Source organism: Malus domestica, chromosome 05 (genome assembly GCF_042453785.1).
Source record: "Malus domestica chromosome 05, GDT2T_hap1".
In the NCBI taxonomy this organism is placed as follows: domain Eukaryota; kingdom Viridiplantae; phylum Streptophyta; class Magnoliopsida; order Rosales; family Rosaceae; genus Malus; species Malus domestica.
Genome location: NC_091665.1, coordinates 41,362,752 through 41,389,763, shown reverse-complemented (window position 1 = coordinate 41,389,763; position 27,012 = coordinate 41,362,752). Strand labels below are relative to the sequence as shown.

Genomic DNA, 27,012 nt, shown 5'->3' with positions numbered 1-27,012 from the left:
AAGGCAAAGGCGTACGGGAGTTAGGGTACATACCACATTAACAGGTCCATCAGCCTATATCTTATACTTCCATCAATCTCTCCCGCGGATATAGTACAAAATACTTGGAATGCTTAGTTCAACTTTACCGAAGAGGGGGACTTGAAATTGAAACATCTTTCAAACATTAATTAGAAAGAAAAATACATATTGCTAACCAAATAACCAGTTCATAAAAGCGCTTAATCAATAAAAGAAAAAGATTCGTAGAACTGAATTGGAGTCACAATTGGACTATTACACTAAGAGCTTGATTTCATGCCAACTTGGCAAAAATACATATATATTATATTTACAATTATAGTATACTCTTCGTAGTTAGGTCTTGTACATGTCACATGGTGATTAATTTGTTGATCTTTATATATGTACATGGGGAAGACTAATTTCAATATAAACAATACTTTCAAGAGTACCCATTTTATAGCCTGAGCTGAACTAGGTGACGAACATTCGCTGGATAAGTGTCCGACGAGTTAGAAGAATTGTATGACTTTCTTGCAATGATGAGATTGGAAGCTTCAGTAGGATGAAATAAATCCCAGAACGCATACTCACTTCTGTTCTGGCATGTACCTTTGGAACGAACACATTGGCCAAATTCATCTACTGGACAACAGTTAGCTTTCGTCACCTTGATTCCTTAAATATGAAAAAAATAAATTAATATAACACTTTAGCTTGTTCTATCTATGAAAATATGGCTAAGCTAGGATTTTAATTGACATATATGAGCACGTCACATATGACTTCTTTTTCACATAATTAATGCATGTGAGTATATTGTAATTAAAGAAATTAGGGCACAAAGAGAGTTAAAAAACCTGCAGCTGTAACCTCTGATGGACTTCCGGAAATTCCAAACATGTCAACATAGATGAATTTTGCATCAGTCAGTTTGGTGTTGAGCTGATCGACGAGAGACTTAAGCTTTTGGTTAAAAAATTGAACAGCATTGTTCATATTTTCTGCGCATGTAGACCCATGTGTAATCGAAATTGAAGATGGAGTGCAGCCTACTTGTCCTACTCCATTCAAGACCACCTTCCTGGCTCCATACTTGTACAGAGTCTTAACCAATAAATGAAATAAGTCAATACTCAAACTTTTCTTATGCAGTTGTTTCGAGTCTCAGAGACACGGAAAATTAATTAAACACAAGTGCATTATGTTAATTAGTTACTAACCTTCATTTGCTTAGAATATTGTTTAATAAGAACTGAAGCATATTGTTCAGGAGTGTATCGCTTGCTGGTGGGATAAAACTTGGGCTGGAAGTAATTCATAAGGTAATCGTTGCTACCCAGTCCAACTGAATATAAGCACTTTTGTAAATGCTGCCTAGACAATCGTTTAAGTCCCATTATTGAAGTAATGCGCTTGACTGTGGATTTGTGATTCAGTAATTGCTTATTTAAATTGACATTCTCACCCTACAAGGAGAAATTATGTATTATGATATATTGCTACTTCGAATTTACATTTATAATTAAGTCATTTTTTAATCGCGATTAGCTAATTAATTACCATATGGGAGCCAGTTTCATCTCGAACTCCTGCTGAGGCAGATGCATAATTCAGACCTCTAACCATGTTCTTGAACCCCTTAGTATTTGCATAACAAGGGATGGGATCTTCAAAACCCAGAAATTCAGCTGTAATGTAAAAGATTGAAGTTTAAAATCGCCTTTATGTTCAGCTGTAATGTAAAGCATAGTGCTTGCTCATGGCTATAAGTTGCGTATGCATTTTGTTTTCCTTTATGGATAACAAATAAATAGGGGTGTTAAAAAAATAAAAAAATGTGTGCATAAATCATCTCCCTAAACTAAACCTAATCAAATGCGTGCAATTATTTCTAAAAAGCACTCATCACGTAAATTTGGATGTTCATCAAGATTCCGCTTACCTAGAACGTCCCGAGTTTACAACTTACTAGCTTTATTCTCGGCCGTTAAAGAAGCAAATGCTTGACAAAAAAAAAAAAAAAAAAAAAGCGAATTAATGCATCGCAAAAATACATAATAAAATAAATCAGACTTAAAGAAAAGGCTATATTGTGTTAAGAATTTAGAGTGCATAAATAAAAGGGGTTTTTGAACTTTAATCCCTTAAGAAGATTAAAATTTTAAAAAAACCTGGTGTTAGATTAAATGTTGATTTTAGTCCCTAATGTGCCCATAATTCAAAATAATTAATGTGCATTTTATTTAATGTCTCCCATTAAATATTTAAATTTATGGGTTTTTGAACTTTAATCCTTCAAGAAGATTAAAATTTAAAAAAAAAACCTGGTGTTAGATTAAATATTTATTTTAGTCCCTAATGTGTCCTTAATTCAAAATAATTAATGTGCATTTTATTTAATGTCTCCATTAAATATTTAAATTTATTAATACACAAATTTTAATTTATTTTTTGACCAAAAAAGAGTTTTTTAATTTATGAATTTTATTTAACATTCTTCAAATTTGAAAGACTTAATTAATGTACCTAAATGTTAGTACCGAAATGTATGTACCTAAATATATGCACCGAAATGTATTAATATTAAATTAATGTACCTAAATGTGTGTACCGAAATGTATGTACCGAAATGTTAGTACCGAAAATGTATTATATTGAATTAATGTACCTAAATGTTTGTATCGAAATGTATGTACCGAAATGTGTGTACCTAAATGTATGCACCGAAATGTATTATAATGAATTTAATATACTTAAATGAAGAAAATAAAGTACTTCAAAATATATTGTATAACAAAAATTAGTTTATCTAAATGTTCACAACAAAATATATTACGATGAATGAAATGAAAATAAAAATTATAATGAAATAAAATTAATACATTAAAAATTAGAAAGAAAAAGATAAATAATTAAAAAATCAAAATATAATTAATAAATGAGGTTATTAAAGTATCAAGGGACTAAAATTAGATTTTGATCTTACTCATGGTTTTAATCCAAAAGTCATCTTTGCCAAGGATTAAAATGAAGCTTTCTATAAATTTATTAATACACAAATTTTAATTTATTTTTTGACCAAAAAAGAGTTTTTTTAATTTATTAATTTTATTTAACATTCTTCAAACTTGAAAGACTCAATTAATGTACCTAAATGTTAGTACCGAAATATATTATATTGAACTAATATTGACACACCCCGTCCCGAAGGAGGGCATGCTGGCCGTCACGTGAGAGTGACGTAACCATTTGCACAGTACGGAAGCTTTAAGATACAATTTATAAGTTGATACACCCGAAGGTGAGTCCTAATTTTGTCCAATCTGTCAGAACACCGTCGAATTCCTCGTAGTCACCACACCTTTGTGATTCCTGAACCTGGAGGGGCGCAAAACCAAAATTGAGTGGGTCAGTAAAACAATTCTTTTCCAAATCCAAACATTTCTCAAAACGTTGTAACCCCTCTCCGTAAAACCTGTATACTTTCCCAGAAATGTAAAATATAAATATACATATATATTCTCAAAACTTCATTTTTACTATCTCAACATTATCTCTTTATCAATCATGCCATGCCATGTCATCTCAACATTTCTCATATTAATTATGCCATGCCACATCATCTCAACAGTAATAAGGTATGAATGCATCAACATAATCATATCAGGTGCAAGAAAGTAATCAACCGTAGGCCCTCTAATAGCCCTGTACGGTTGAACCTAGAGCTCAAAATCTATCATTATCACTCTACCGGAGTCACCTCTGTGACCCGTCCGGCCTTCTGCACACAAGTTACGCTCTAGTGCTTCTCATAAATCATCTGTGCACATAATCTAAGGTCACCCACCAGTCGGAATCTCACTAACACTCTCGCGACTGGTCTGTCGTACCCACTCCGCGTGGACTGTACGACTAGCATCTACTTGGATCCAAGGCGAGCGTGCGATGCGGTGAATACTATAAGCACTAAACCATGGTGCAGGATTTGAGCTCAATATATATCAACATCATCATAACAGTATTTAAATAATCACCTGATACTCACCTGTGCGTCCACCGCACCATTTCATACATATGCATCATAAATCAATTCTTACATGTGCGTCCACCGCACCAATTCATACATATGCATCATATATTAATTCTTACATGTGCGTCCACCGCACCAATTCATACATATGCATCATATATCAATTCATGCATGGCATTTCAACTCACATTTCTATATACTTTTCATATCAATTCTATGCATGGTATTTCACTTCCCGTTTTTCCACATAACTCATATGCATTTCATTTTAAACATATTTTCATTTCAATTCAATTTCTGGGAAACGTCAAGTATATATATATACGGAAAACAAAACTGCCCACTCACCTGGAGTTCGCCCTACAACTCCCTAGCACAATACGCCAAGGCGTCATGACGATCGCCGCCTAGAACAGTAATCAAATCCAACCTCAGAATTCACATCGATAGAATACATAACTTATATAAAATACGTCACTACGTTGATCGATCCGGAAGATCTGCCACTCAGATTTTAAATCCATAACTTCCAGAGGTCTACAATATACCTCTAGGACAACATCCTAAAATTTCATTACCATCCAACGGTCGGATCTCCGTCAATTTCCAAAACTAAGTGACGGTTAACATTTTATATTATGGACTTACAATTCCAATTCCGGAAGATCCGTAACTCGGATTCCCAATCCGTAAGTTCCAATAATCTTCAAATATTACGTATTACAACGTATCAAAGTTTGGTGATGATCCAACGGTCGGATCATCAATTCACATTTTCACCTAATGTGAAAACTATAAAACGTTATTCGAACACCTAACCAACAATCCTCAATAACTTTCTCATACGGTGTTCAATTTAGGTATATGAATATACCACAGTGATCTACTCGACGTCACGGACGTCGACATATTTTTAAAATAATTTTATTTTTATTTTTTATTTTTTACTGTAGCACCTTCTTCTTCCTTGGGTCGCCGGACTGGTTTTTCCGGCGGCCGTTTTCCGGCAGTTTTTCAAATTGCCATAACTTTGTCATTTCTCAACGAAATCAAGTGATTCAAAAACGAAAGTTGTAGCCCTTGAAGAGACAAAGAGAATGGTACCTTGCACAACACCTAGTTCGCCGTGGTTTGGCCGGAAACTGCCTCGAAAGCCTCGGAGGTCGCCGGAAACTGGGTATTTTTCAAATGAGTATAACTTCTTCAATACTCAACGAAATTGAGTGAAACAAAAAGGAAAGTTGTAGTACTTGACGAGACGAAGAGATTGATACCTACCTCGACTCCTAACTCGCCGGGGATTCGCCGGAAAAAGCCTCTAAAGCTCCGGCCAAACTTTGAACTTGTCGATCTCCGTGTTCTTACGTCCAAAAACTTCCAACGAAGCACTCCGAGCTTCCTTGGGACCTCACTAAGCTCACTATGAGCTTGGATTGTCCTAAAAATCAACCAATTCAAAGCTCATGAACAGTACACTTTCATGGGGAGTTTAGAATCTAGGTTTTCCGAAGTAAAACTTACCTGAAATGGATACCAACGTGATCGTGAAGTCCTCAGGATTCCAATGGTGGTCTCAAACTTGACGTTGGTATAGATTTAGGGTGGTTTTGGTGGTGGTCCGTGTGAGTTCGAAGGAGAGAGACAGAGAGAGTGAGAAATCGTGAAGGAGGAGAGAGAAAGACAGTGAACGGGAAATGAGGAGGGTTTTGAGGGATGTGGGGATCCCACGTGGTCCTTATTCCAATCTCCAAACACCAAACTTTAACATTTTAACCTAAAAATCTAAGTTCCATCCTTATTAAATTCCATTTTATTTTCAAACTTAGGAACCTAGATAATTAGCAACCTGAGCTTCACAATTTAGTATTTCTTAAGGGCAATTTCGTCCATTCACAGCCACGAATATAATAATTTGGAACGGGCTGTGACAATCTTCCCTCCTTATAGAATTTCGTCCCCGAAATTCCAGCAACCAACCAATTCATCAACACTTATACCAACCTCGGTAAGTTTTTTTTTTTTTTTTCATCCGATTCTTTTTCTCCCACGTAATTTTCTTCCACTGAATGATTCCTTCACAAAACTTTTACCATTTACTCTATCTTAACTCTCAGGACCTTCTTTTTTCAATCCAAATTCTACTTTTCTAAGGTGAACACTTCTAAAATATAAAACCATTTACCTTATATACTCGATTAGTGGCATATCCATCTGTTGATGTCTTTTGTCATTCCTGGTTACTTTTAGGTTAACTTAATCACCTGAATACTTTGAGGAGACTCATCCATAGTCTCAGGGTCTACTAAAACTCTTTCTCGATCGAATCTTTCTCTACCCAGAAATATTCCATTCACAAGTCAACAAAATACACACATGACACACTTCATGAACCTTATGGCTTCACTTCGGAAACTGCGCAACCAACATACTTAAGAAACTTAGCAGTTCCGTAAACCAATTCTCTTTTCCATAAAACAAATAAGTAATGTTGAACTGTCTGGGAAAGGTTGTTACTCAACACTGGAGTAAATGTACTAACTTGTTACTTAACAAGTATAACTTCTTCTCGATCTTCCATTCTTAATTTTTCTTCCGTTGGTTTTCAATCCACAAGATGATACTCTTGGCAAACGTGCCAGACATTAATCTTACTGTAGTCTTCTCACCAAGTGCTTCAGCTAGAACAAGCTTTACGATCACCCTGATCGTACAATCGTGTTCATTAAGCAATACAATTCACTTTCGCTGCCTCATATCAAAATCCTTCCAAGTAATGGATATTGAAGACTTTTTGGATTCGTAAAAATCTTGCATTCTTACCAAATATAATGCCTTCATAACTTCACAGCAAGAATGATAATCGTGACTTCCAAATCACCAGTAGGGTAATTCATCTCATGAGGTTCCATTTGTCGTGAAACATATACAATCACCCTAACATTTGCATCAACATGCCTCCAATACCATTCAAGAAACATCACTAAAAATTTATGATTACCACTATCTTCTAGGATTACTAAAATACGTGCATGAGTGAGGAAATACTTCAGTTGTTGAATCCTTTGCTCACAATTTCCTTCCCACTCATACATAACCTCTTTTCTCAACAGTCTCGTCAATGACAAAGCAATGACTGAAAAATCTTTCACAACCATCCAAGATAGCCTGGTAAGCTAAGAAATTCCAAATCTCAATTACGACTCGTGGTTGTTCCAAATTTTAATTTCTGTTACCTTTTAAGGATTCACTTGAATACCTTAAGAATATATAACATATCCCAGAAATGCTGCTTGATTCATCCAACATTCGCATTTGCTAAACTTAGCATACAATCGACATTCTTCCAATCTTTGTTCTACCGACTTAATACGTTTACATGCTCTGCTCTGGCTCAGAATATGCCAGAATATCTTCAATGAAAATGATATCAATTATCAAGGCATTATTGGAATACTTCATCCATCAACTCATAAAACCGCATGAGTATCCACATAGCATCACCAAACTTTATAAGGACCATAACAAGTCCAGAAACTATCTTATGATCAACGTCACTTATAATATTCAATTGGTAGTAACCAGATCTCAATTCAATCTTTGAATCTTCGCAATTACTTCTGAGCTGGTTAAATAAACATCAGTACATCACCATGGATAACGGTTCTCAATCGTTACCCGACTCCATTGTCTATAATCAATGAACAGTCTCAAGATCCATTTTCTTCCTCACCAACAAACTGGGGCTCCTCAAAAGTGTTGTACTAGGTTGAATGAAACTTTTATCAACCAATTCTTTCAACTGAATTTCCAATTCCCTTAACTCATCATGAACCAATCTCCAATATAAATTTATACCTGGCAACAAATCAATAGTGAACCTCATATCTCTGCCTGAAGGCAATCCAGGTATACTTTCAGGGAAGACATCAAGAAAAGTCTAACCCTTTCGACATTATTCACACTACTCCAAACAACATCATTTAGCACCACATGAGCTAAGTATTTTTGACAGCCTTTCAAAACAATCTCTTTGCTTTCACAGCATAAATAATGGCTGAACTCACTTCACTTTGCATACTTACAAAAGTAATCTCTGGTCATCCAGATCGATGGAAAGTGACTGGTTTCCCGTAACAATCCATTTAGTCACAATTATAACCAACCACTCTAATGGAAATAATTTAACCGACACAATACATACTTTATTAATACTGAACATTCTAAATAAGTACAACACTAACATAAAATAACCTACCGGTTTGCTTGCTTAACGAATCCACGAAGGAGTTATTAATATTACGGTCTGCAGCCCGCAATACTGATAAATCATCGTTGTCTCGATAAGTAGGCAACCACTCTCAAAGATATAACATTACTATTTTATCACTCAATGCAAAATACATACACTCGTCTCAACTACATTTATTTACTACTCTCTAGGTAATATCAATCATAATAAAATATATATATATCAGCCGGAGTCAACTAGAATGACTTGTACGGCTGATTCAACAATTACCTCAATAATGCGTCGGCCAGATCCACTCCGCGTGGTCGGTACGGCCGAGCCTATAACTCACCAATTTCTCATGTGTCAGTCAAATCCACCTCTCGTGGTCTGTACGGCTGAACATATAACTCATCAAATCTCTCTGTACCCACGGTCAATCTGACCAAACTACTAAGTCCATAAACCTGCTGAATCGATACTACGATGTCATAGAAAACTGTTGGGTACAACTGATTCTAGGGACGATTCACAATTCTGTGTCCCCTCTGTTCACATAAACACATTCATTAATTTCACACTTCCCAAAGTGTTAATTTTGTACCTGCTGCCCAAAGTACATTTCCTTTACTCGAGACACCTTGTCTCAAATATCTGGGATTACCAGTATATCCATCACTTTTACTCTGACCAGCGACATTAAAACCTCAGCTGGAAGAATTAACTCTAGCTTCACTTCTTTCGAAGCTCTGAATCCTTCGATATTCTTGATATGACGAATCATTAACTTTATTGTCTTCTTTTAATTCCCATTCTTTTCTTATTCTTCTTTATTCTCGTTGCTCATGTTCTCAGAGTCCTCAAGACTCAACAGCATCTCGTATATTCCTGGTAAGAAGTATAATGGATAGTGGTCACCCAAAATACCACTTCCCTTTTTGCCACCCAGCTTAAAACAACATAACACCTCCACCAAATTAACAACAATATCTGGATGGAACGAGGCAAGTCTGAAAACTTTCTATAATATCCCTCGATCATCACCTTCCTTGTCTCATATTTGTAAACTCTTGTTTACTACCATCAATAAATGCCGGAGGGATAAACTTTTCCTTAAAAAAATTTTAAATCGGCTGATTCCTCTGGTGACAACAATTAACATTCCTGTTTCCACCAGGATGCAAATTCATACCCAAAACCAGGTAGTCGTCTCGACCCACCTGTCAGAAGGAAATTTCCTTTGACTTGCATAATCTGAAACATCTTTTCCAATTGGTTAAACCGTCACTCCGCTCCCTCAGGTTCATCATTTCATAAGGTGATTCAAATTCAACTCATAACCCGTCTTAAAATGTTAATTTTGATAATATACTGAATCACCATAATAATAGTTTCCCCCAAACCGCTAAATCAGGGAGACTAAGTTCCTCTAACTACGTGGTTTGCTACGAGGCGGTGTAGTTCTGACAGAATTCACTAAAAACTTCTCAAGATGTCCAAGATTGCAACCATGCTCTGATACCAACTGACACACCCCGTCCCGAAGGAGGGCATGCTGGCCGTCACGTGAGAGTGACGTAACCATTTGCACAGTACGGAAGCTTTAAGATACAATTTATAAGTTGATACACCCGAAGGTGAGTCCTAATTTTGTCCAATCTGTCAGAACACCGTCGAATTCCTCGTAGTCACCACACCTTTGTGATTCCTGAACCTGGAGGGGCGCAAAACCAAAATTGAGTGGGTCAGTAAAACAATTCTTTTCCAAATCCAAACATTTCTCAAAACGTTGTAACCCCTCTCCGTAAAACCTGTATACTTTCCCAGAAATGTAAAATATAAATATACATATATATTCTCAAAACTTCATTTTTACTATCTCAACATTATCTCTTTATCAATCATGCCATGCCATGTCATCTCAACATTTCTCATATTAATTATGCCATGCCACATCATCTCAACAGTAATAAGGTATGAATGCATCAACATAATCATATCAGGTGCAAGAAAGTAATCAACCGTAGGCCCTCTAATAGCCCTGTACGGTTGAACCTAGAGCTCAAAATCTATCATTATCACTCTACCGGAGTCACCTCTGTGACCCGTCCGGCCTTCTGCACACAAGTTACGCTCTAGTGCTTCTCATAAATCATCTGTGCACATAATCTAAGGTCACCCACCAGTCGGAATCTCACTAACACTCTCGCGACTGGTCTGTCGTACCCACTCCGCGTGGACTGTACGACTAGCATCTACTTGGATCCAAGGCGAGCGTGCGATGCGGTGAATACTATAAGCACTAAACCATGGTGCAGGATTTGAGCTCAATATATATCAACATCATCATAACAGTATTTAAATAATCACCTGATACTCACCTGTGCGTCCACCGCACCATTTCATACATATGCATCATAAATCAATTCTTACATGTGCGTCCACCGCACCAATTCATACATATGCATCATATATTAATTCTTACATGTGCGTCCACCGCACCAATTCATACATATGCATCATATATCAATTCATGCATGGCATTTCAACTCACATTTCTATATACTTTTCATATCAATTCTATGCATGGTATTTCACTTCCCGTTTTTCCACATAACTCATATGCATTTCATTTTAAACATATTTTCATTTCAATTCAATTTCTGGGAAACGTCAAGTATATATATATACGGAAAACAAAACTGCCCACTCACCTGGAGTTCGCCCTACAACTCCCTAGCACAATACGCCAAGGCGTCATGACGATCGCCGCCTAGAACAGTAATCAAATCCAACCTCAGAATTCACATCGATAGAATACATAACTTATATAAAATACGTCACTACGTTGATCGATCCGGAAGATCTGCCACTCAGATTTTAAATCCATAACTTCCAGAGGTCTACAATATACCTCTAGGACAACATCCTAAAATTTCATTACCATCCAACGGTCGGATCTCCGTCAATTTCCAAAACTAAGTGACGGTTAACATTTTATATTATGGACTTACAATTCCAATTCCGGAAGATCCGTAACTCGGATTCCCAATCCGTAAGTTCCAATAATCTTCAAATATTACGTATTACAACGTATCAAAGTTTGGTGATGATCCAACGGTCGGATCATCAATTCACATTTTCACCTAATGTGAAAACTATAAAACGTTATTCGAACACCTAACCAACAATCCTCAATAACTTTCTCATACGGTGTTCAATTTAGGTATATGAATATACCACAGTGATCTACTCGACGTCACGGACGTCGACATATTTTTAAAATAATTTTATTTTTATTTTTTATTTTTTACTGTAGCACCTTCTTCTTCCTTGGGTCGCCGGACTGGTTTTTCCGGCGGCCGTTTTCCGGCAGTTTTTCAAATTGCCATAACTTTGTCATTTCTCAACGAAATCAAGTGATTCAAAAACGAAAGTTGTAGCCCTTGAAGAGACAAAGAGAATGGTACCTTGCACAACACCTAGTTCGCCGTGGTTTGGCCGGAAACTGCCTCGAAAGCCTCGGAGGTCGCCGGAAACTGGGTATTTTTCAAATGAGTATAACTTCTTCAATACTCAACGAAATTGAGTGAAACAAAAAGGAAAGTTGTAGTACTTGACGAGACGAAGAGATTGATACCTACCTCGACTCCTAACTCGCCGGGGATTCGCCGGAAAAAGCCTCTAAAGCTCCGGCCAAACTTTGAACTTGTCGATCTCCGTGTTCTTACGTCCAAAAACTTCCAACGAAGCACTCCGAGCTTCCTTGGGACCTCACTAAGCTCACTATGAGCTTGGATTGTCCTAAAAATCAACCAATTCAAAGCTCATGAACAGTACACTTTCATGGGGAGTTTAGAATCTAGGTTTTCCGAAGTAAAACTTACCTGAAATGGATACCAACGTGATCGTGAAGTCCTCAGGATTCCAATGGTGGTCTCAAACTTGACGTTGGTATAGATTTAGGGTGGTTTTGGTGGTGGTCCGTGTGAGTTCGAAGGAGAGAGACAGAGAGAGTGAGAAATCGTGAAGGAGGAGAGAGAAAGACAGTGAACGGGAAATGAGGAGGGTTTTGAGGGATGTGGGGATCCCACGTGGTCCTTATTCCAATCTCCAAACACCAAACTTTAACATTTTAACCTAAAAATCTAAGTTCCATCCTTATTAAATTCCATTTTATTTTCAAACTTAGGAACCTAGATAATTAGCAACCTGAGCTTCACAATTTAGTATTTCTTAAGGGCAATTTCGTCCATTCACAGCCACGAATATAATAATTTGGAACGGGCTGTGACAAATATATTTAAATGTTAGTACCAAAATGTATGTACCTAAATATATGCACTGAAATGTATTAATATTAAATTAATGTACCTAAATGTATGTACTGAAATGTATGCACTGAAATGTTAGTACCGAAAATGTATTATATTGAATTAATGTACCTAAATGTTTGTATCGAAATATATGTACTGAAATGTGTGTACCTAAATGTATGCACTGAAATGTATTATAATGAATTTAATATACCTAAATGAAGAAGATAAAGTACATCAAAATATATTGTATAACAAAAATTAGTTTATCTAAATGTTCACAACAAAATATATTACGATGAATGAAATGAAAATAAAAATTATAATGAAATAAAATTAAGACATTAAAAATTAGAAAGAAAAAGATAAATAATTAAAAAATCAAAATATAATTAATAAATGAGGTTATTAATGTATCAGGGACTAAAATTAGATTTTGATCTTACTCATGGTTTTAATCAAATAGTCATCTTTGCCAAGGATTAAAATTAAGTTTTCTATAAATGAAATTTAGAATGAGAGAGACAATGTGCAGACCTATAAAATCAACAGTTGTTCGGCCATTGGTAAACCTCCCCGTTGGTCCCTGTGGAAAATCAATCCCGTAAGGCTCGTAGTTCGCTCTTGCCGGGGTCCGGAGGCGGTTATTATTGCCATTATCTGCCAATGAATCACCAAAAATGAAGAAACAAGGTACTTTTGGTTCTCCACGAACGCAGGATTGTGATACTGAAATCACAAAAACAACATTAATCATCATCGACATCCATTTTGCTGTTTCATTTGTCGACATTGTGAAAGAATAAGCTAGAATTTAAAAATCGTATATAACACCGGAAAGAGAGGTAAAAGAAAGGGGAGGTATATATTATCAAAACAGAATATGAAAGGTTGGGTTTTTTTTGTTACACTTTGAATGTCTTTTGAATGAAAGCCATTGGGATGTTCTTGGGGGTAAGCATGTTATGCTCTTGATCACACAAATTAAATCCAAAAAAGATTTATACTAATTAAAGACAATAAACTCGTGACCTTATGGCGGGTTAATATCTTAAGTCGCAGTAGTTTGAATCGAAACCACATAAATGTTGGGTTAAACTAAAAAGTAAAATGGTTGACTGAGCCTAAATTAAAAGACTCCTAAGAAATGTTATCCTAGTTTTTTTTTTTTTTTTTTGAAACAAACGATATTATCTACACTAAGGGGAGTGGGTTGGATTTAACCTCACAATGGACTAGCAATAATATGGTTCAAATTCGTCATTGACGAGAGTCAAACCTAAGACCTGTCACTTACAAATAAAGTGGAATATCACAATACCGTAGTACTAAGTAGCAATAATATGGTTCAAATTCGTCTTTAACAAGAGTCAAACTTAAGACCTCTCACTTACAAATAAAGAGGAATATCACTAGACCGTAGTATTAAGTGGCAATGTTATACTAGTTAAAGTTAACAAAAACAAAAAATTTGCCAAAAAACAAAAACAAAAAATAATCGAAATTTTATTTACGAAATGGTGACTGCAATTTTTTATATATATACAAATAAAAGAGTGAGAAGAGAAATTCAACTCAAGACCTTAAAGCACGAGGTAAATGTTTTTGTGAAACACAAGGCAATATTATTTGTTGTTCATGTAAGTCAGCCCCGTCGGAGAGTTGGACCAACCATATTTTGGAATATGTTGTAAATTTGGGAAGGAAGTAGCCGTCAATGCAATTATTTCTGCCCTATTTCAATTTTTATATAAGCACAGAAAATGAAAAATTACATTCTTTTAACACAAGAGGAATAAAAAGCGCCACCTTTTGTCTTCTAGAAGTTAGAAGTTTATTAAAAAATGAATGGAAACATTTACGCCATTAAAGAGAATTTCAAACATCAAAACAGCCACATTTGATCCTAAATATCTGTTTCGGGTTTTCAATTAACTTATCAGAATAAGTGGGGAAGATTAAATTCCATGTAAAATATTTGCTTGGATTCGACCCCCTCCACGCTCATATAGACTAAGCTTTGACAAGGTGACTGATATCCATTGGATAAGTGTCCGAGTCGTCCAATTCAGTGTATGTTCTTCTAGCAGTGATTTGATTTAAGGCCTCAGTTGGATGAAACGGGTCCCAAAATACATACTCCTTCCTATTCTGGCATGAAGCTTGGGCAGGATTACATTGACCGAACTTATTCACTGGGCAGCAGGGAGCATTCACAACCTTGAATCCTGACATGAATAAAAGAAATGACTAATTACTCAATGTCAGCTTTATCTTTCAAAACCAAAAGATTATGGGAAGTGATTTTTGCATGTTTTTTATTTTTGCCGTCGACACATCCTGTTAATTTTCGACATTTCAACATAATAACTCAAAACCAAATAAAGAGACATAAATAACTGAATAGCAGAAGGAGAAAAGATGTTTTGAGATATCATTTCCCCATAGATTGTAGTCGCATCGCATATATTTACCAGCAGCTTTATTAGGAATCCCTGAAGTACCCATCCCAAAACTGTTGACATAGACAAATTTTGCATCGGTGAGTTTAGTGTTGAGCTGATCGACCAGAGATACAAGCTTTTGGTTAAAAGGTTGGACCGCACGGTTAATGCTATCAACACATGCGGTATCATTCGTGCCAAACGATGCAACTGCATTTGCAACATATAGCTCCAACTCCAATCAAGGTCACTTTCCTTGCTGCATTCGCGTACGAAGTACATACAAAAATAATATGGAGCAAATTAAACAATCAAATTTTAAACAAAACTATTATATTTTGAAGTCAAAAATTAAAAAGATTGAAATTACGATAAAAAATTGTTACCAATATTTGGCGAGAATATTGTTCAATAAGAACTTGAGCATATTGTTCAGGGGTAAATATTCTACTGGTGGGGTAAAACTGAGGCTTGAAGTAATTGTTAATCCAACTGAACATAAGCATTTGTTTAAATACTGAAAAGCTGATTCATTAGCTTTCAGTATAGCAGCAATGCGCAAGACTGTTTCTCCGTGATGTAGTAACTGATGATCTAAGCTATATGAGCACCCTGCAAGCAAAGAGAAATGATATGTTATATAAGTAATGTTATTCATATCATGTTTTTACACCACATTTCTATATCACTTTAGATGACATCTGATGTGGACAACAACATCATTTGAAAAAATTGCAAAACCCAAGGAAATGAAAGAGAAAGACTCCTCGTATACCACAATCATCATTTAATTAACTAGTTTTTCTTAATTATTAGTTTATTAAATAATGAACTAAATTTAAAAATATGATTAATTCAAATGATGTGACTGTTCATATCAAATGCCACCTAAGGTGGTATGAAAATGTGGTACAAAAACATGGTATGAATAACATTTATCATGTTATATTTTACTTAAATACATGTTAATATTACATAGAAGTTGAGACGTTTATAGTGACTCAATTAGTTACCAATTGGCAGCCGGTTTCCAGTCGAATTCCTGCTCCTCCAGATGCATAATTCAGAGACCTTTCAAAATGTATTGGCCATTGGTAGTTGCAAATGGTGGAATGGAGTTCTCAAAACCCAAAAGCTCAGCTGCATTATTGCAATATAAAGTAGCTTATATTAGCCTCATTTTCTGCGTGTCTTGCAACCAAACTTATATATAGTTACAAAAAACGTATACATAATAAAATAAATTGTATTGGATAAAATTATTTTTTATTATTCTTAGGGGAAAGTCCGGATTTACACAAGACAATGAAAATTAGGAAAGGTAAACTGGGGATGCAACTTGGGTTGGGCCAATCCGAACCCGTCCATGTTCAATCCGACTTTAAACTCGAACAAGCGGGTTTTTTTAGTTATAACAAGTCCAAACCCAACCCAATTTCAACCCGTTCATTGATTGAGTTGAGTCAGGTTGATCATTTGCCTGTCCATCCCCAACTCAACCTAACCAAACTAACCAAACTCAATCTAACCAGATTGTAACCCATATCAATTAATGCTCATACTACAGCCAAGTGTGCCAAGTCCAAAAACCAATGCCCTTTCTAATATTTTTTTAATAAATTACCCATTATAATTACTTAAGCTTTTAGGAAATAAGAGGCTTTGATTAGTCAGCCCATATTCGTAGTCTCTAAATCCTAAAGCTTTATAGTAGATTGATTTATGAAATTAGAGTAAGCTAGCTTTGATGTTCCTTGGCTTAATATTGGGAGTTTTAACAAAACACTTCCGGTATTGTTCACTTTTAACGAAAAACCACATTTTTACCTTTAACTAGTACTATTCACTATACCTTTAAAAAGGCTTTTCGTTAAAAAAAAAAGTTTTTTTTGGACTTTTCGTTAGTTTTCCTTAATTTTTTTAGGAATTCTTGAAAACTAAGTTCTTACAAGATTAAACTTGATAAAGTTAGGCAACCCAAACCCAAGTCAAGTAAACCTTATCCCAATTAAACTCAAGCCCAAATGAACCCAAATGAAACCTAATCCAATCCCGAGCCCGAATTGTAAAAGTTGGGTTAAGATTGGGTTGACCTTTCAACCCGCTCAACCCGTCCGAGTTGCACCCCTAAGGTAAACTAGAAAGTCAAAATTACAATTAAAGAGAAAATTAAAGTTTAAGAAAGTTACGAAACCAGGAAATAGAATTCAAAGAAATAAACAAGGAATGATGAATATTAGTGAGCATGATAAGTGGTGATGGAGATAATTAAGGGTTAACTGAAGGCTTATCCTCTAAACCATATCCTCTAAAGTTCTAAACCAAGTATAAAGAATAAAAAAAAAATGACAGATAGAATTAATAGTGTGTAAATTTCAAATATGTGTCATCATTTGCAAACAGCACCTTTGTGCCCGCAAAGTGTTAAACCGAGGACGAGCTAGGAAATATAAGGATGGGGTGTGCTATCCACACACTCCAAATTACTTCTCACACATTCCTTGTTAATTTATGTCCGTTGATCTTCTTCAATTCATCCGATCCAACGATCGAAAATTAGAAGAGTGTGTGAGAAGTAGAATGAGATGTGTGGATATCACACCCCTATAAGGATTCATAAGAATTATCATATAATGGAACAAATAACAACTGGAGCGAGAACACAAACTATATATAGAGAGAGAGAGGAGGAGGGAGAGACAGAGAAAGTAAGAGAGAGGAAATATGTAAGACCTAGTATGTCCACTGTGGTGCGACCATTGCAAAATCTTCCAGTTGCTCCTGCGGGAAAATCAATCCCGTAGGGCTGGTAATTAACTCTTGTTAGAATACAACAATTGAAGATTTTTTTTAATAAAAAAAAAACATTGTGCAAACAGTGGTGCCTAATTGTATTTTATTTTTTCTGATTTTTTATTTAAGACTTCGTATTCTTTAATGCGCTTTTTAAGTCACGTCGGACCACGTTATTAGATGCACCCAAAATACAATCATATCAAGAAGATGTTAGTTAGTCCCCAAAATTATGAACATGTACCAGTTGCTGCAGGGTCTCCTGAGCCCATTCCAAAGCTGTTGACGTAGTAAATTTTGCATCGGTCAGATTTGTGTTGAGCTGATCGACCAGAGATACAAGATTTTGGTTAAAAAATTAGGGACCACTGTTCAATTTATCAACACACGCGGTCCCATTTGTACCAAATGTTGAAATTGCATTTGGGGTGCATCCAATTAGCCAAGTCCAATCAAGGCAACCTTTCTTGCTCCACTGTTGTACAAACTCTTTGTATGTGAAAGTTAAAGGAAGAGACCAACTAACCTTTTCTCCTCTCCTTTCCTCTGTCGTCGACGTTTCAGATCTCCAGCGAGATGCAAGAGGAAGAGGTACACGAAAATCACCGTCTCAACCTCCATCATGTATTGGATTTAGCCGGAAAACATAGTTGCGAAAAAGGATAGGTGGGAAACTGTTAAAAGTTTTGATTCCGAAAATTTGTTCTCGCATATAAGCCTGAGTGAAAATTCATCAACTATTTGAAGCCCCACTTTTTCGACCCCTCCACTGAGTTGGCTTTAAGGACTTAAACTCTTGTAGCAGATTTTCCTTTTTATCGGTTAAGTGTATTAGCTCAATTATGTATATGATGATAATTCCAAGGTAAAAATTTATTTTCATATCATAAGAAAAAATAAATCACGGGATGAGGAAATTCGAAGAATAGATTAGCAGAGCCAAAGTTTTGCAGTTGAGTTCAAGATTGGTAGAGAAATTCGAAGATGGCAAGGTAAATTTAGATTTGTGTTAGAGGTCATTTTAGGATTGGAAATAAGTTTGGAAGCCATTAGAGCCGATCTCTGAATTTCAATTGCCGATATGTGGATCTCAGCATGTGAACCACTAAAATAATGTTCCACGTGCAGGGGCGTGTTGGCTATCCCACATCAGTGGGGGAAAGAAGAAAGAAATAGTTTAAATGTGATTACCCAATTAACTAATACTGAGTCATTTTGTGATAAAACCCTGACGAATTGGGCAGATAGTTATTATTAAGTTGGAGATAGTATCATTAGAATGGGACCCCTGGTCCCTCGACCTGAAAATTCAACATAATAATAAGTGGAAAAATAACATTTTAATTTTTAGGTGGGTGAGATTATAATACTATGCACTTATTCACCTATTCAACCTGTCTTTTTTTTTTTAAATTAGAAATTCAACCTGTCTGTAAAATACTAAAATTGACAACTCATAGAGCCTCTAAGTCTAAAAACCAAACGAACTCATTTTCGTATTAATTTAAACCTTTAAGCAGTACACAAGAAGAAGATCAAAGTTTGATGAACATCTAAACGAAACATGATTAACTGCAACAATTGCAACAAAGAAACCCATGACATAGGAGAATGCAATACAGATTATATATAGCTGCTGGTTGTTTTTTATGATATGGTGTGCAAGCATGATTATATGCCACTGCAGCCATAATCATTGATCACGACGATGATGACGACGATCAAAGAAGGGCAAGCCGCCGTATATCGATAGGGTAAGCGTCCGAGGCCCGAACAGCGCTGTATCCTCTCCTTGCTATAACAGCATTGCCAGCCTCAGTTGGATGAAATGCATCCCAAAATAGATACTCGTTCCTATTTTGGCACGGAGTTTGGAAGGGAAGACATGTAATTTGGCCATTGTTCCTCCCTACCCCACAGCACCCTGCGTTTGTAACTCTAAATCCTGAAATAAAACACACCAAAAACACAAAATGTTTGTTCCAACCATGTCACAAATTTATTTTCCTAAAAGTAATAGAAAAAAAAAATTCCAAGTGAGTGTTAAGTATTATTTAGGGACATGTTTACCTTGAGTTTCCTCCTTTATTAGTCGATTATGTTAAAATTAACGGAAAAACAATCACGTGACCAAGAGCAAGAGTTGTAAATTTTGCCTACTTCATCAATCATTTGTGATTGCGTGATCGCTTATTCATTAATTTTTACCAAATCAACGAAAAGAAGAAAAACGAAAGGGTTTACATGTCACAACGGAGAAAAAAGCTTTCAAGATGAATAATAGAGGGTTTTTGAAAATTTCCCTTTGTAATTACCATATTGTGCAGGGCTGCTTATTATGTCCTGGAAAATGCCATAAGTGTCTACGAAGATAAATCTTGCATCTGCTAGATTAGTGTTGAATTCATTGGCCAGTGCCTTGAGCTTGCTATTGAAAATTTGGTTTGCAGAGTTTATTTTTTGTACGCATGTGGAACCATCTGGGCTATTTTGTGCCAATTCACTTGGACTGCATCCTACTTGACCAATTCCAAACAGCACAACCTTCCTTGCTCCATAATTGTACAAAATCTATACAGCACACATCAGTCAACATTAAACAAATATAATATAATGTTTTTAAAGGAAACCACCTAATTAAATTTCATAATATAGTTACGCTCGCGTTCATAAGAAAATTAGCAAAAACTATACATACCTATTATATAATAAGTAACACATGACAATAGCTTAAGGCCCATTCTCATTTTGTGCTATATTTGGGCTTACTGTTATCATAGTTACTAGATAATCTCTTTAGATCTATTCAAGAGAGTGTTACAATCTTAATACGAAATGTTCTCTTACCAAATCGTCGGACAATATAATATGTTAGATTATTTGACAAATTAATGCTACTTTTGTATTAACATTATAAGTTCATAACCATTAAAAATGGTCTTGATGAACCTAATTAATGCACAAAAAAAATGAATGGAAGGGGAGAAAAACTAACCCTCAGCTGTTGACTGTAATCATGAATAAGCGAATCGGCATATTGCTCCGGGGTAAATTGGTTGGCGGTGTTGTAAAATTGGGGCATGAAATAGTTGTTAAGGTAATCGTTGCTGCCTAATCCAACTGAGTATATGCATTTGCTTAGGTAATTTGCAGCTTGGTCCTCACCACCTAGTAAGTTCACCACTTGGGACACAGTGTTTTGGTAATTCTTTACCTGACCACTAAATGTAATACGACCTCCCTGCAACATTTAATTAAGACTTGATTAGATACAATTAAGACATATTAAGCATAATTAATGTTCTAGTGAAAATATGTGTCATGGAAAATTGTAATTACCAATTGGCGTCCAGTTTCCTCTCTAATTCCAGCAGCTGCAGATGCAAAGTTTACTCCTTTGAGTACGTCTTGGCCTCTAGCAGTTGCATAGGGAGGGATGAAATCATCAAAACCCAGAAGCTCGGCTGCATGCAGATAATTTGAAGTCATCAGTAACTCAGTTAAGGTGAATTTCACTGTTTTGGTAAGTGGTTTGTGTCTCCCATGTAACATGGTTTTTACTTTGTACACATGCAGTTATTTTACTTTGTACACATGCAGTTTTTACTTTGTACATCATGCCATGTTTTTGTACCATATTTTCATATCACCTTAGGTGGCATATGATGTAGATAGCCACATTATTTGAATTAATTAGATTTTTAAATTTAGTTCATTATTTAATAAACTAATAATTAAGAAAAACTAGTTAATTAAATGATAATTATGGTATACAAGGAGTATTTCTCCTTCATTTCCTTGGATTTTGCAAATTTTTCAAATGATATGGCTGTCCAATCAGATGACACCTAAAGTGGTATAGAAATGTGATATAAAAACATAGTATGAATAGCATTACTCAATATCTATGGGATTTTTGAATTTTTAGAAAGCAACATGTGAGAGGCTCTGAGAAATAAATTCTCACTTCTTGGTCATAAATGATGAAAACAGACTGGTTGAGAGCTACCATTTTTTGTTGCTATTTTTAAAGTATGGATAGAAGGCTGCATGTACACAAAATCGAAGACATATACAGAGAATTCTTGGTCCAAATTTTTTTTACCAAATGCAGGTTTTCACAAATAATTGACATGAGATTGAAGTAAAAATTAAGTGATCATAATCAGCTATTTAGCAGAACATTATGCATGTCAAATACACACAAAACAGGATTTGAAATTTCACAATTTCAGTTTAAAAATTTTGTTTAGAGAAAAGGTATGTAAAGATAAATTTGTACAAGAAAGATAGGGTGCAATTTCATAACTGCGCTAAAACCTTGGCTGGACCAACATTATGATATCACATTATTTTACTTATTTGGACGGACCTACTAGACTAGCTACGACATGGCATCACATTAATAGCCTTTACTCGTGCAATTTGGCACGAGAGATTCTCTTATGTAATAATTTACCATGTGATGATCATTTATTGGACGAATGGTGTAGTTTTGTAACACTTTAAAAAGAAATATTGGACAATAACACCCAAATATTAGTTGCCAGAAATAATCTCTCATGATGATTTTATAGAACAAAGAAAAGTGCAAGCATGCATGGCAAATGTTAGTGGAAATGAGAACGAGAGAGGAAGAGAGAGAGAAGCTCACCAACAACATCAACAGTGGTTTTTCCGTTGGAAAATCTTCCGGTCGGTCCACCAAAGTCAATCCCGTAAGGCAAGTAGTTAGCTCTGGCCAAGGACTGCAGCTGGTTGTTATTGCCATTATCAACCAAAGAGTCCCCAAAAATGAAGTAGCAGGGCACTTGCGGTTCAGCCCTAGCGCCACTCCACCACATGCTCACAGCCATAACCACCACAGTCGCCACCCACATTCTTCTCGCCGTTCCCGCCATAGTAGTATCGACCCCAATTTAGCAGTAAATTAAAAATAAAAGCTGGGGGGAAGAAGAATGAGATGGACCAAATGGCTAGAAAGGTGAGAGAGAAACCCTAAAGAAGGAAGGTGAATGTGTGAGGAGTAAAAGCAAGGCATGATGAGAATATATAATAGCAGGGAAGCAATGGCAGTCAATACATATCTTTTACAGTTGAGAGAGTTGGTTCGAGGCATTAATTACACGCGGATATAATGTGAGAGTCGACTGTATGGCAAAGCCAGCTCTAACACCCTCTCTCTCTCTCTCTCCAATACCTCTTCAATAATTAAGTTTTGCATTTGATCAAAGTCTTGTGTATCCAATGTGCATCTTGGCCTTTGACGTCGGTACTTGGAATTAATAACTCGACCAATGACACAGTAACATTAATCATTGTATTAATTCAACCATCAGCATGGCATATTGGTAATCTCGCACTAAATTTGTGTAGCTCTCTATTGATTTATGGTGGCATGTTTAGTTAGTTACTTGGCATGAGTATCGAAATTGTTCTAGTTTGGGTATTCATTGGCGGAGCTGGACTTGGTATAGATTGTGGAGGATCAAATAGCTTAAATATTTATGAAGAATTGCACATAACTTTGTGAGCTTATGCAGACTTCAAAGGAGGTTTTGGAGAGTGGGGGTCATGTCCAATTTACGCCTTATATTTTGCTCTGTCTTAAATTAGATTGATTCGAAAGGAATAGTTGATCACATACTTATTCCTCCTCTACTATATTCCTGATTAGTCTTGCCCCATTAATGTCTTTCTCCGTTCCAAGTAAACATGGCATAAGAAAAGAGATTATGAAGCACCGTGAACAGAAATTGGAGATTTGGACAGTAAACTGGAATTGACAGCATGTATTATTCATCAATCATAATTAACTAAATGGATAATGTTTTATCCTAATTATTGATGTTAATATATGTAATACTACTATGTCTGTGCTACACTAGTTTTGGACTGGTATCCATGCTCTTGTGTTTGGTGATGTGCACAACTATTCCAAGTCAACTTTTTTCTAGGGTTCTGTGGTCCTCTAATGCAATCTCTGCGTCTGTTTTGCCTTGACTTTGGCTCCTCACCATTTAGTGCATTACAGAACTGATCAAGCAAATAAATAAATAACCAAAAAGAGCTATATCCTGATCTAGAAAAAGGGTCATGGGGAACAGATAAAATCAAGGGCTGAGATTCAAGAATCAAGACATAACATAATTATTGGTGTGCGAAGAATCTGTCTAGCAAAGAAAATAATATGGAGATCAAATTTTGTTACCATGTTCATTAATTAACAAGTAATATATAGATATCACGTTAATTAATAAATTTATTTTGTTAAATCTTAAATGTATGCGCCACTTACAATGTCAAATAGTAGTTCGACCTAGCAATGGCATTGGTCTTGTGCATGTTCTACAAAAATGTAGACCAAACCAACCCACATGCAATTTAATGTGGGAGGTTGGCAAATCTTTAATGATTTGGGCCAAATTGAAATTGCATTGCATGCATGCCCTGTAAGGATAACCGCCTTTACAACCATCTCCCCAGCTAGCATGAATGATAAGAAAAATGAATACACAATATGGTAAGAAAGATGTCTCTTTCTGAACTTTTCAGTGACTTACCCGTCGGTGGTCTCCATTTCATGTGGAAGGGGAAGACAAAAAATGCACATTATAGTGAAAGCCAGCTACAAAAAAAAGCAACCCAGCTACCCAAAATCTGATGAGAATTGAGAAGTATGAACCAAACTTTCATTGGCCAAAACAGTAAGCACCTAACTACAAAAGAAGAAAAATAAACCCCAAAGAAAGTGTGTTAGAGGAGCTAAACATTAGTAAAACGGAGTTTTACTGCAGCACGAACACTTGAAAATACTATCATTACGGTCCATTGGGTGATACATTTGTTCCATTTATGGGTAGATTCGGTCCATAAAATGGCGTAGCACCATTTCAAGGGTCTCATATACTACACTATTTGATTAGTCAGATGTATCATCATCTGATTGATCCAATGCATCATCTTATGAGTAATTTGTAAGTGTTTGTACTTAATACGTGTTTATACTTTAAAAACCGAGTGAAAAATGTATTAAGATGCAAAATATTGTGAACCAACTTGACACGTTTTGCTAGTCAATTTGACAGGCTAGAGTCCACCTGTTTTAAGTTGGCTCAGAAGTGAAAGGAAAGTGGCACCTCCATGGAAATCGATTTTTCTCATCTCATCTATCTCCTTCATCCACGGTTGTCCCTGAACCGAGAAGTCAAACACTACAATATAGGGCAAAAATATAAATTTATAATGTTTATCTTGTTCACTTTATAGGAGAGGTTGTTGGCTGGTTTGCTCTGTGTGAAAGTTTAAAGAGCTTGTATAGCTTTTGTCATTGTAAAAGCTAATCACTGCTGGTGTTTATACGGAAATGCTCCTAGATAGCACTATTATCGTGACAAATTGACAGTATATTGATACTTTATGCGGTTTTCGTATCTGAATACTTAAATTCTCATATTTATATCTGCCCCAATGACTGATCAATGGGTGATAAGTGTAGTGAGTCAAATTGTTATCTCTAGAGGCAAGTCACCAGTCCAAACCTTACTTTTTACATTTCTTTTTACAAGTTGATATTCTAAATTACTGTAATCTACAAAAAGAGATTTGAACTTGAGTGTAAAAGGACTGACGTACACATTTGCTTCGACTAACTAGCCTAACCACGATCTACTTCTCTTATACAATTTTTGTTTGAGGGGGGAAATGCAAGAGCTTAAAACATTTGATTGTGAATTTGTGTCTGAGGGAATAAATGGTCTATAACTTGAACAAATGGTTCCATTACATGCATGCTCTGCACGAACAATTAAATGTTGTAATATCCAGTAGAGATTTGAAGAGCATGAGTTTCACCAGCAGCACCAAGACCCGTGCCCTCATTTAATATAATCAAATGGAATTTATGGGAAAGGGGATAGGTGAAGGAATGATCGCATTAATAAGAAAGTGATCACAGATAAGTGTTTTCGATCGCAAGGAGAGTGACACAATTTAAATAAGTAGCTGAGGTAGAGATACTAGTAGCCTAGTAATACTACTTGGCCATATCATATCGAGAGATTTTTCGGTGTACTTGAAATATGAGACAGAATATCATATGTCATTGCAGAACTGGAGAAATTTTTTTTTTCTAAATGTCTCTCTAATTGTTTAATGACATGTAATATTACTCCTCGGGTTCCGAACACACTGAAAACTCTCTCAATCTTATCACCTATCAAATATTTGGTTTCAATTATTTCATCACCCACCACATGCCTGTATAGGCCATGGCCAGCTAGATCTGATTTAAACAAATTCTAAGCTTTGTTCCATCTTTATTAGCAAAAGAGAAGATGGATTTGGAGAAACTGGGTCCACGACACCATTAATGTTTGGGTATATGCCTGCTAGGCCATGATCGACGAGCATTGTTCATTTCATGGGCAAGGGATCCGGACCAATTTCACCCATCTGGACTATTGAAATTTGATTCAACGGCTACAACAGATGGTCATTTAAAAGTTATAATAACTTTAGCCGTTATATTAAATTTCAATGGTTTGGATGGGTGAACTTAGTGGATTTGGTGGAATGGATCGGAGAGGATCCATTTCCCATTTCATGTATCTAAAAGTGAATTTGCATGAAAATATTAGTAACTAATACGATTTTAGTGTGTTTCTAGTAAAAACGCTTTTAGTAGAAGAGTTTTTATTTTTTTATTTTTTATTTTTTATAAGCACTCTCAAATATGTCTCAAAGAACTCGCTTGGGAATGTCCACGCTCTTTCAATGTTCGGCAGAAACAACTGTAAATGCTTTTCCATGAAGCCCTTGGACTTCTAATTCAAAAAATGGGATGTGTTACCAGTTTTAAAAATTAGTCGTCTTAGTGAAAGAAACTATGGGCTCATTTCGTAGGTAGAATTAAATTGAAAGATTTAAGTCCCTAATTTAAAGGTATGTTAAGGTAAGAAGAAAAAATTATGTCCAATTGAAACAAAGAAGATGAATTACTCGTGAAGAAAACCTACTCATTCCAATCATCTGAAAATGACAAAATTAGAAAACATGAGTTTTCTTCAAGTCTTGTCATCTTCTGATCCCCTCCAAATGAAAAATTATTCACTTCTACCTCCAATCCAATTCGACATACCAAATGAGCCTTATGAAGCAAAAGATTGTATAATGACTATAGTGTACTGGCCTGTG

The 27,012-nt window shown here is 35.7% G+C and overlaps 2 protein-coding genes and 2 long non-coding RNA genes across 4 annotated transcripts; all 4 read right to left on the bottom strand.

Moving 5' to 3' along the window:
• Window positions 1-229: 229 nt before the first annotated feature.
• On the bottom strand, window positions 230-13,478 carry LOC103434927 (GDSL esterase/lipase At1g29670-like). The gene is made up of 5 exons (XM_008373301.4): window positions 13,118-13,478; window positions 1,567-1,694; window positions 1,227-1,472; window positions 864-1,110; window positions 230-681 (listed from the first exon to the last, which is right to left on the bottom strand). The coding sequence occupies exons 1-5, from the start codon at window positions 13,371-13,373 to the stop codon at window positions 461-463; spliced, it is 1,098 nt and encodes a 365-aa protein (XP_008371523.2). The 5' UTR covers window positions 13,374-13,478; the 3' UTR covers window positions 230-460.
• Window positions 3,148-6,013, bottom strand: LOC139196562 (uncharacterized). The gene is made up of 5 exons (XR_011581615.1): window positions 5,558-6,013; window positions 5,315-5,474; window positions 5,141-5,209; window positions 4,385-4,443; window positions 3,148-3,384 (listed from the first exon to the last, which is right to left on the bottom strand). It is a non-coding gene; the product is annotated as an uncharacterized lncRNA (long non-coding RNA).
• On the bottom strand, window positions 9,723-12,372 carry LOC139196563 (uncharacterized). Its single transcript, XR_011581616.1, has 5 exons — window positions 12,152-12,372; window positions 11,909-12,068; window positions 11,735-11,803; window positions 10,979-11,037; window positions 9,723-9,978 (listed from the first exon to the last, which is right to left on the bottom strand). It is a non-coding gene; the product is annotated as an uncharacterized lncRNA (long non-coding RNA).
• A 5,811-nt stretch (window positions 13,479-19,289) lies between the features above and the next one.
• LOC103434936 (GDSL esterase/lipase At5g45670) lies at window positions 19,290-22,909 on the bottom strand. The gene is made up of 5 exons (XM_008373314.4): window positions 22,472-22,909; window positions 21,157-21,281; window positions 20,813-21,058; window positions 20,133-20,388; window positions 19,290-19,762 (listed from the first exon to the last, which is right to left on the bottom strand). Exons 1-5 carry the CDS (start codon window positions 22,716-22,718, stop codon window positions 19,539-19,541), a joined length of 1,098 nt encoding a protein of 365 aa, XP_008371536.2. The 5' UTR covers window positions 22,719-22,909; the 3' UTR covers window positions 19,290-19,538.
• Between the last annotated feature and the right edge of the window lie 4,103 nt (window positions 22,910-27,012).

Bases quoted from the DNA above. Each gene is read 5' to 3' on its own strand.
- LOC103434927 (XM_008373301.4), bottom strand. From the start codon at position 13,373: ATGTCGACAAATGAAACAGCAAAATGGATGTCGATGATGATTAATGTT. The intron at 1,695-13,117 runs GTCTGCACATTG...TTTACATTACAG, and splicing joins AACAACTGTTGATTTTATAG to CTGAATTTCTGGGTTTTGAA. The intron at 1,111-1,226 runs GTTAGTAACTAA...TTATTGGTTAAG, and splicing joins AATATTCTAAGCAAATGAAG to ACTCTGTACAAGTATGGAGC.
- LOC103434936 (XM_008373314.4), bottom strand. From the start codon at position 22,718: ATGGCGGGAACGGCGAGAAGAATGTGGGTGGCGACTGTGGTGGTTATG. The intron at 21,282-22,471 runs GTGAGCTTCTCT...ATCTGCATGCAG, and splicing joins AACCACTGTTGATGTTGTTG to CCGAGCTTCTGGGTTTTGAT. The intron at 20,389-20,812 runs GTTAGTTTTTCT...TGTGCTGTATAG, and splicing joins ATTACAGTCAACAGCTGAGG to ATTTTGTACAATTATGGAGC.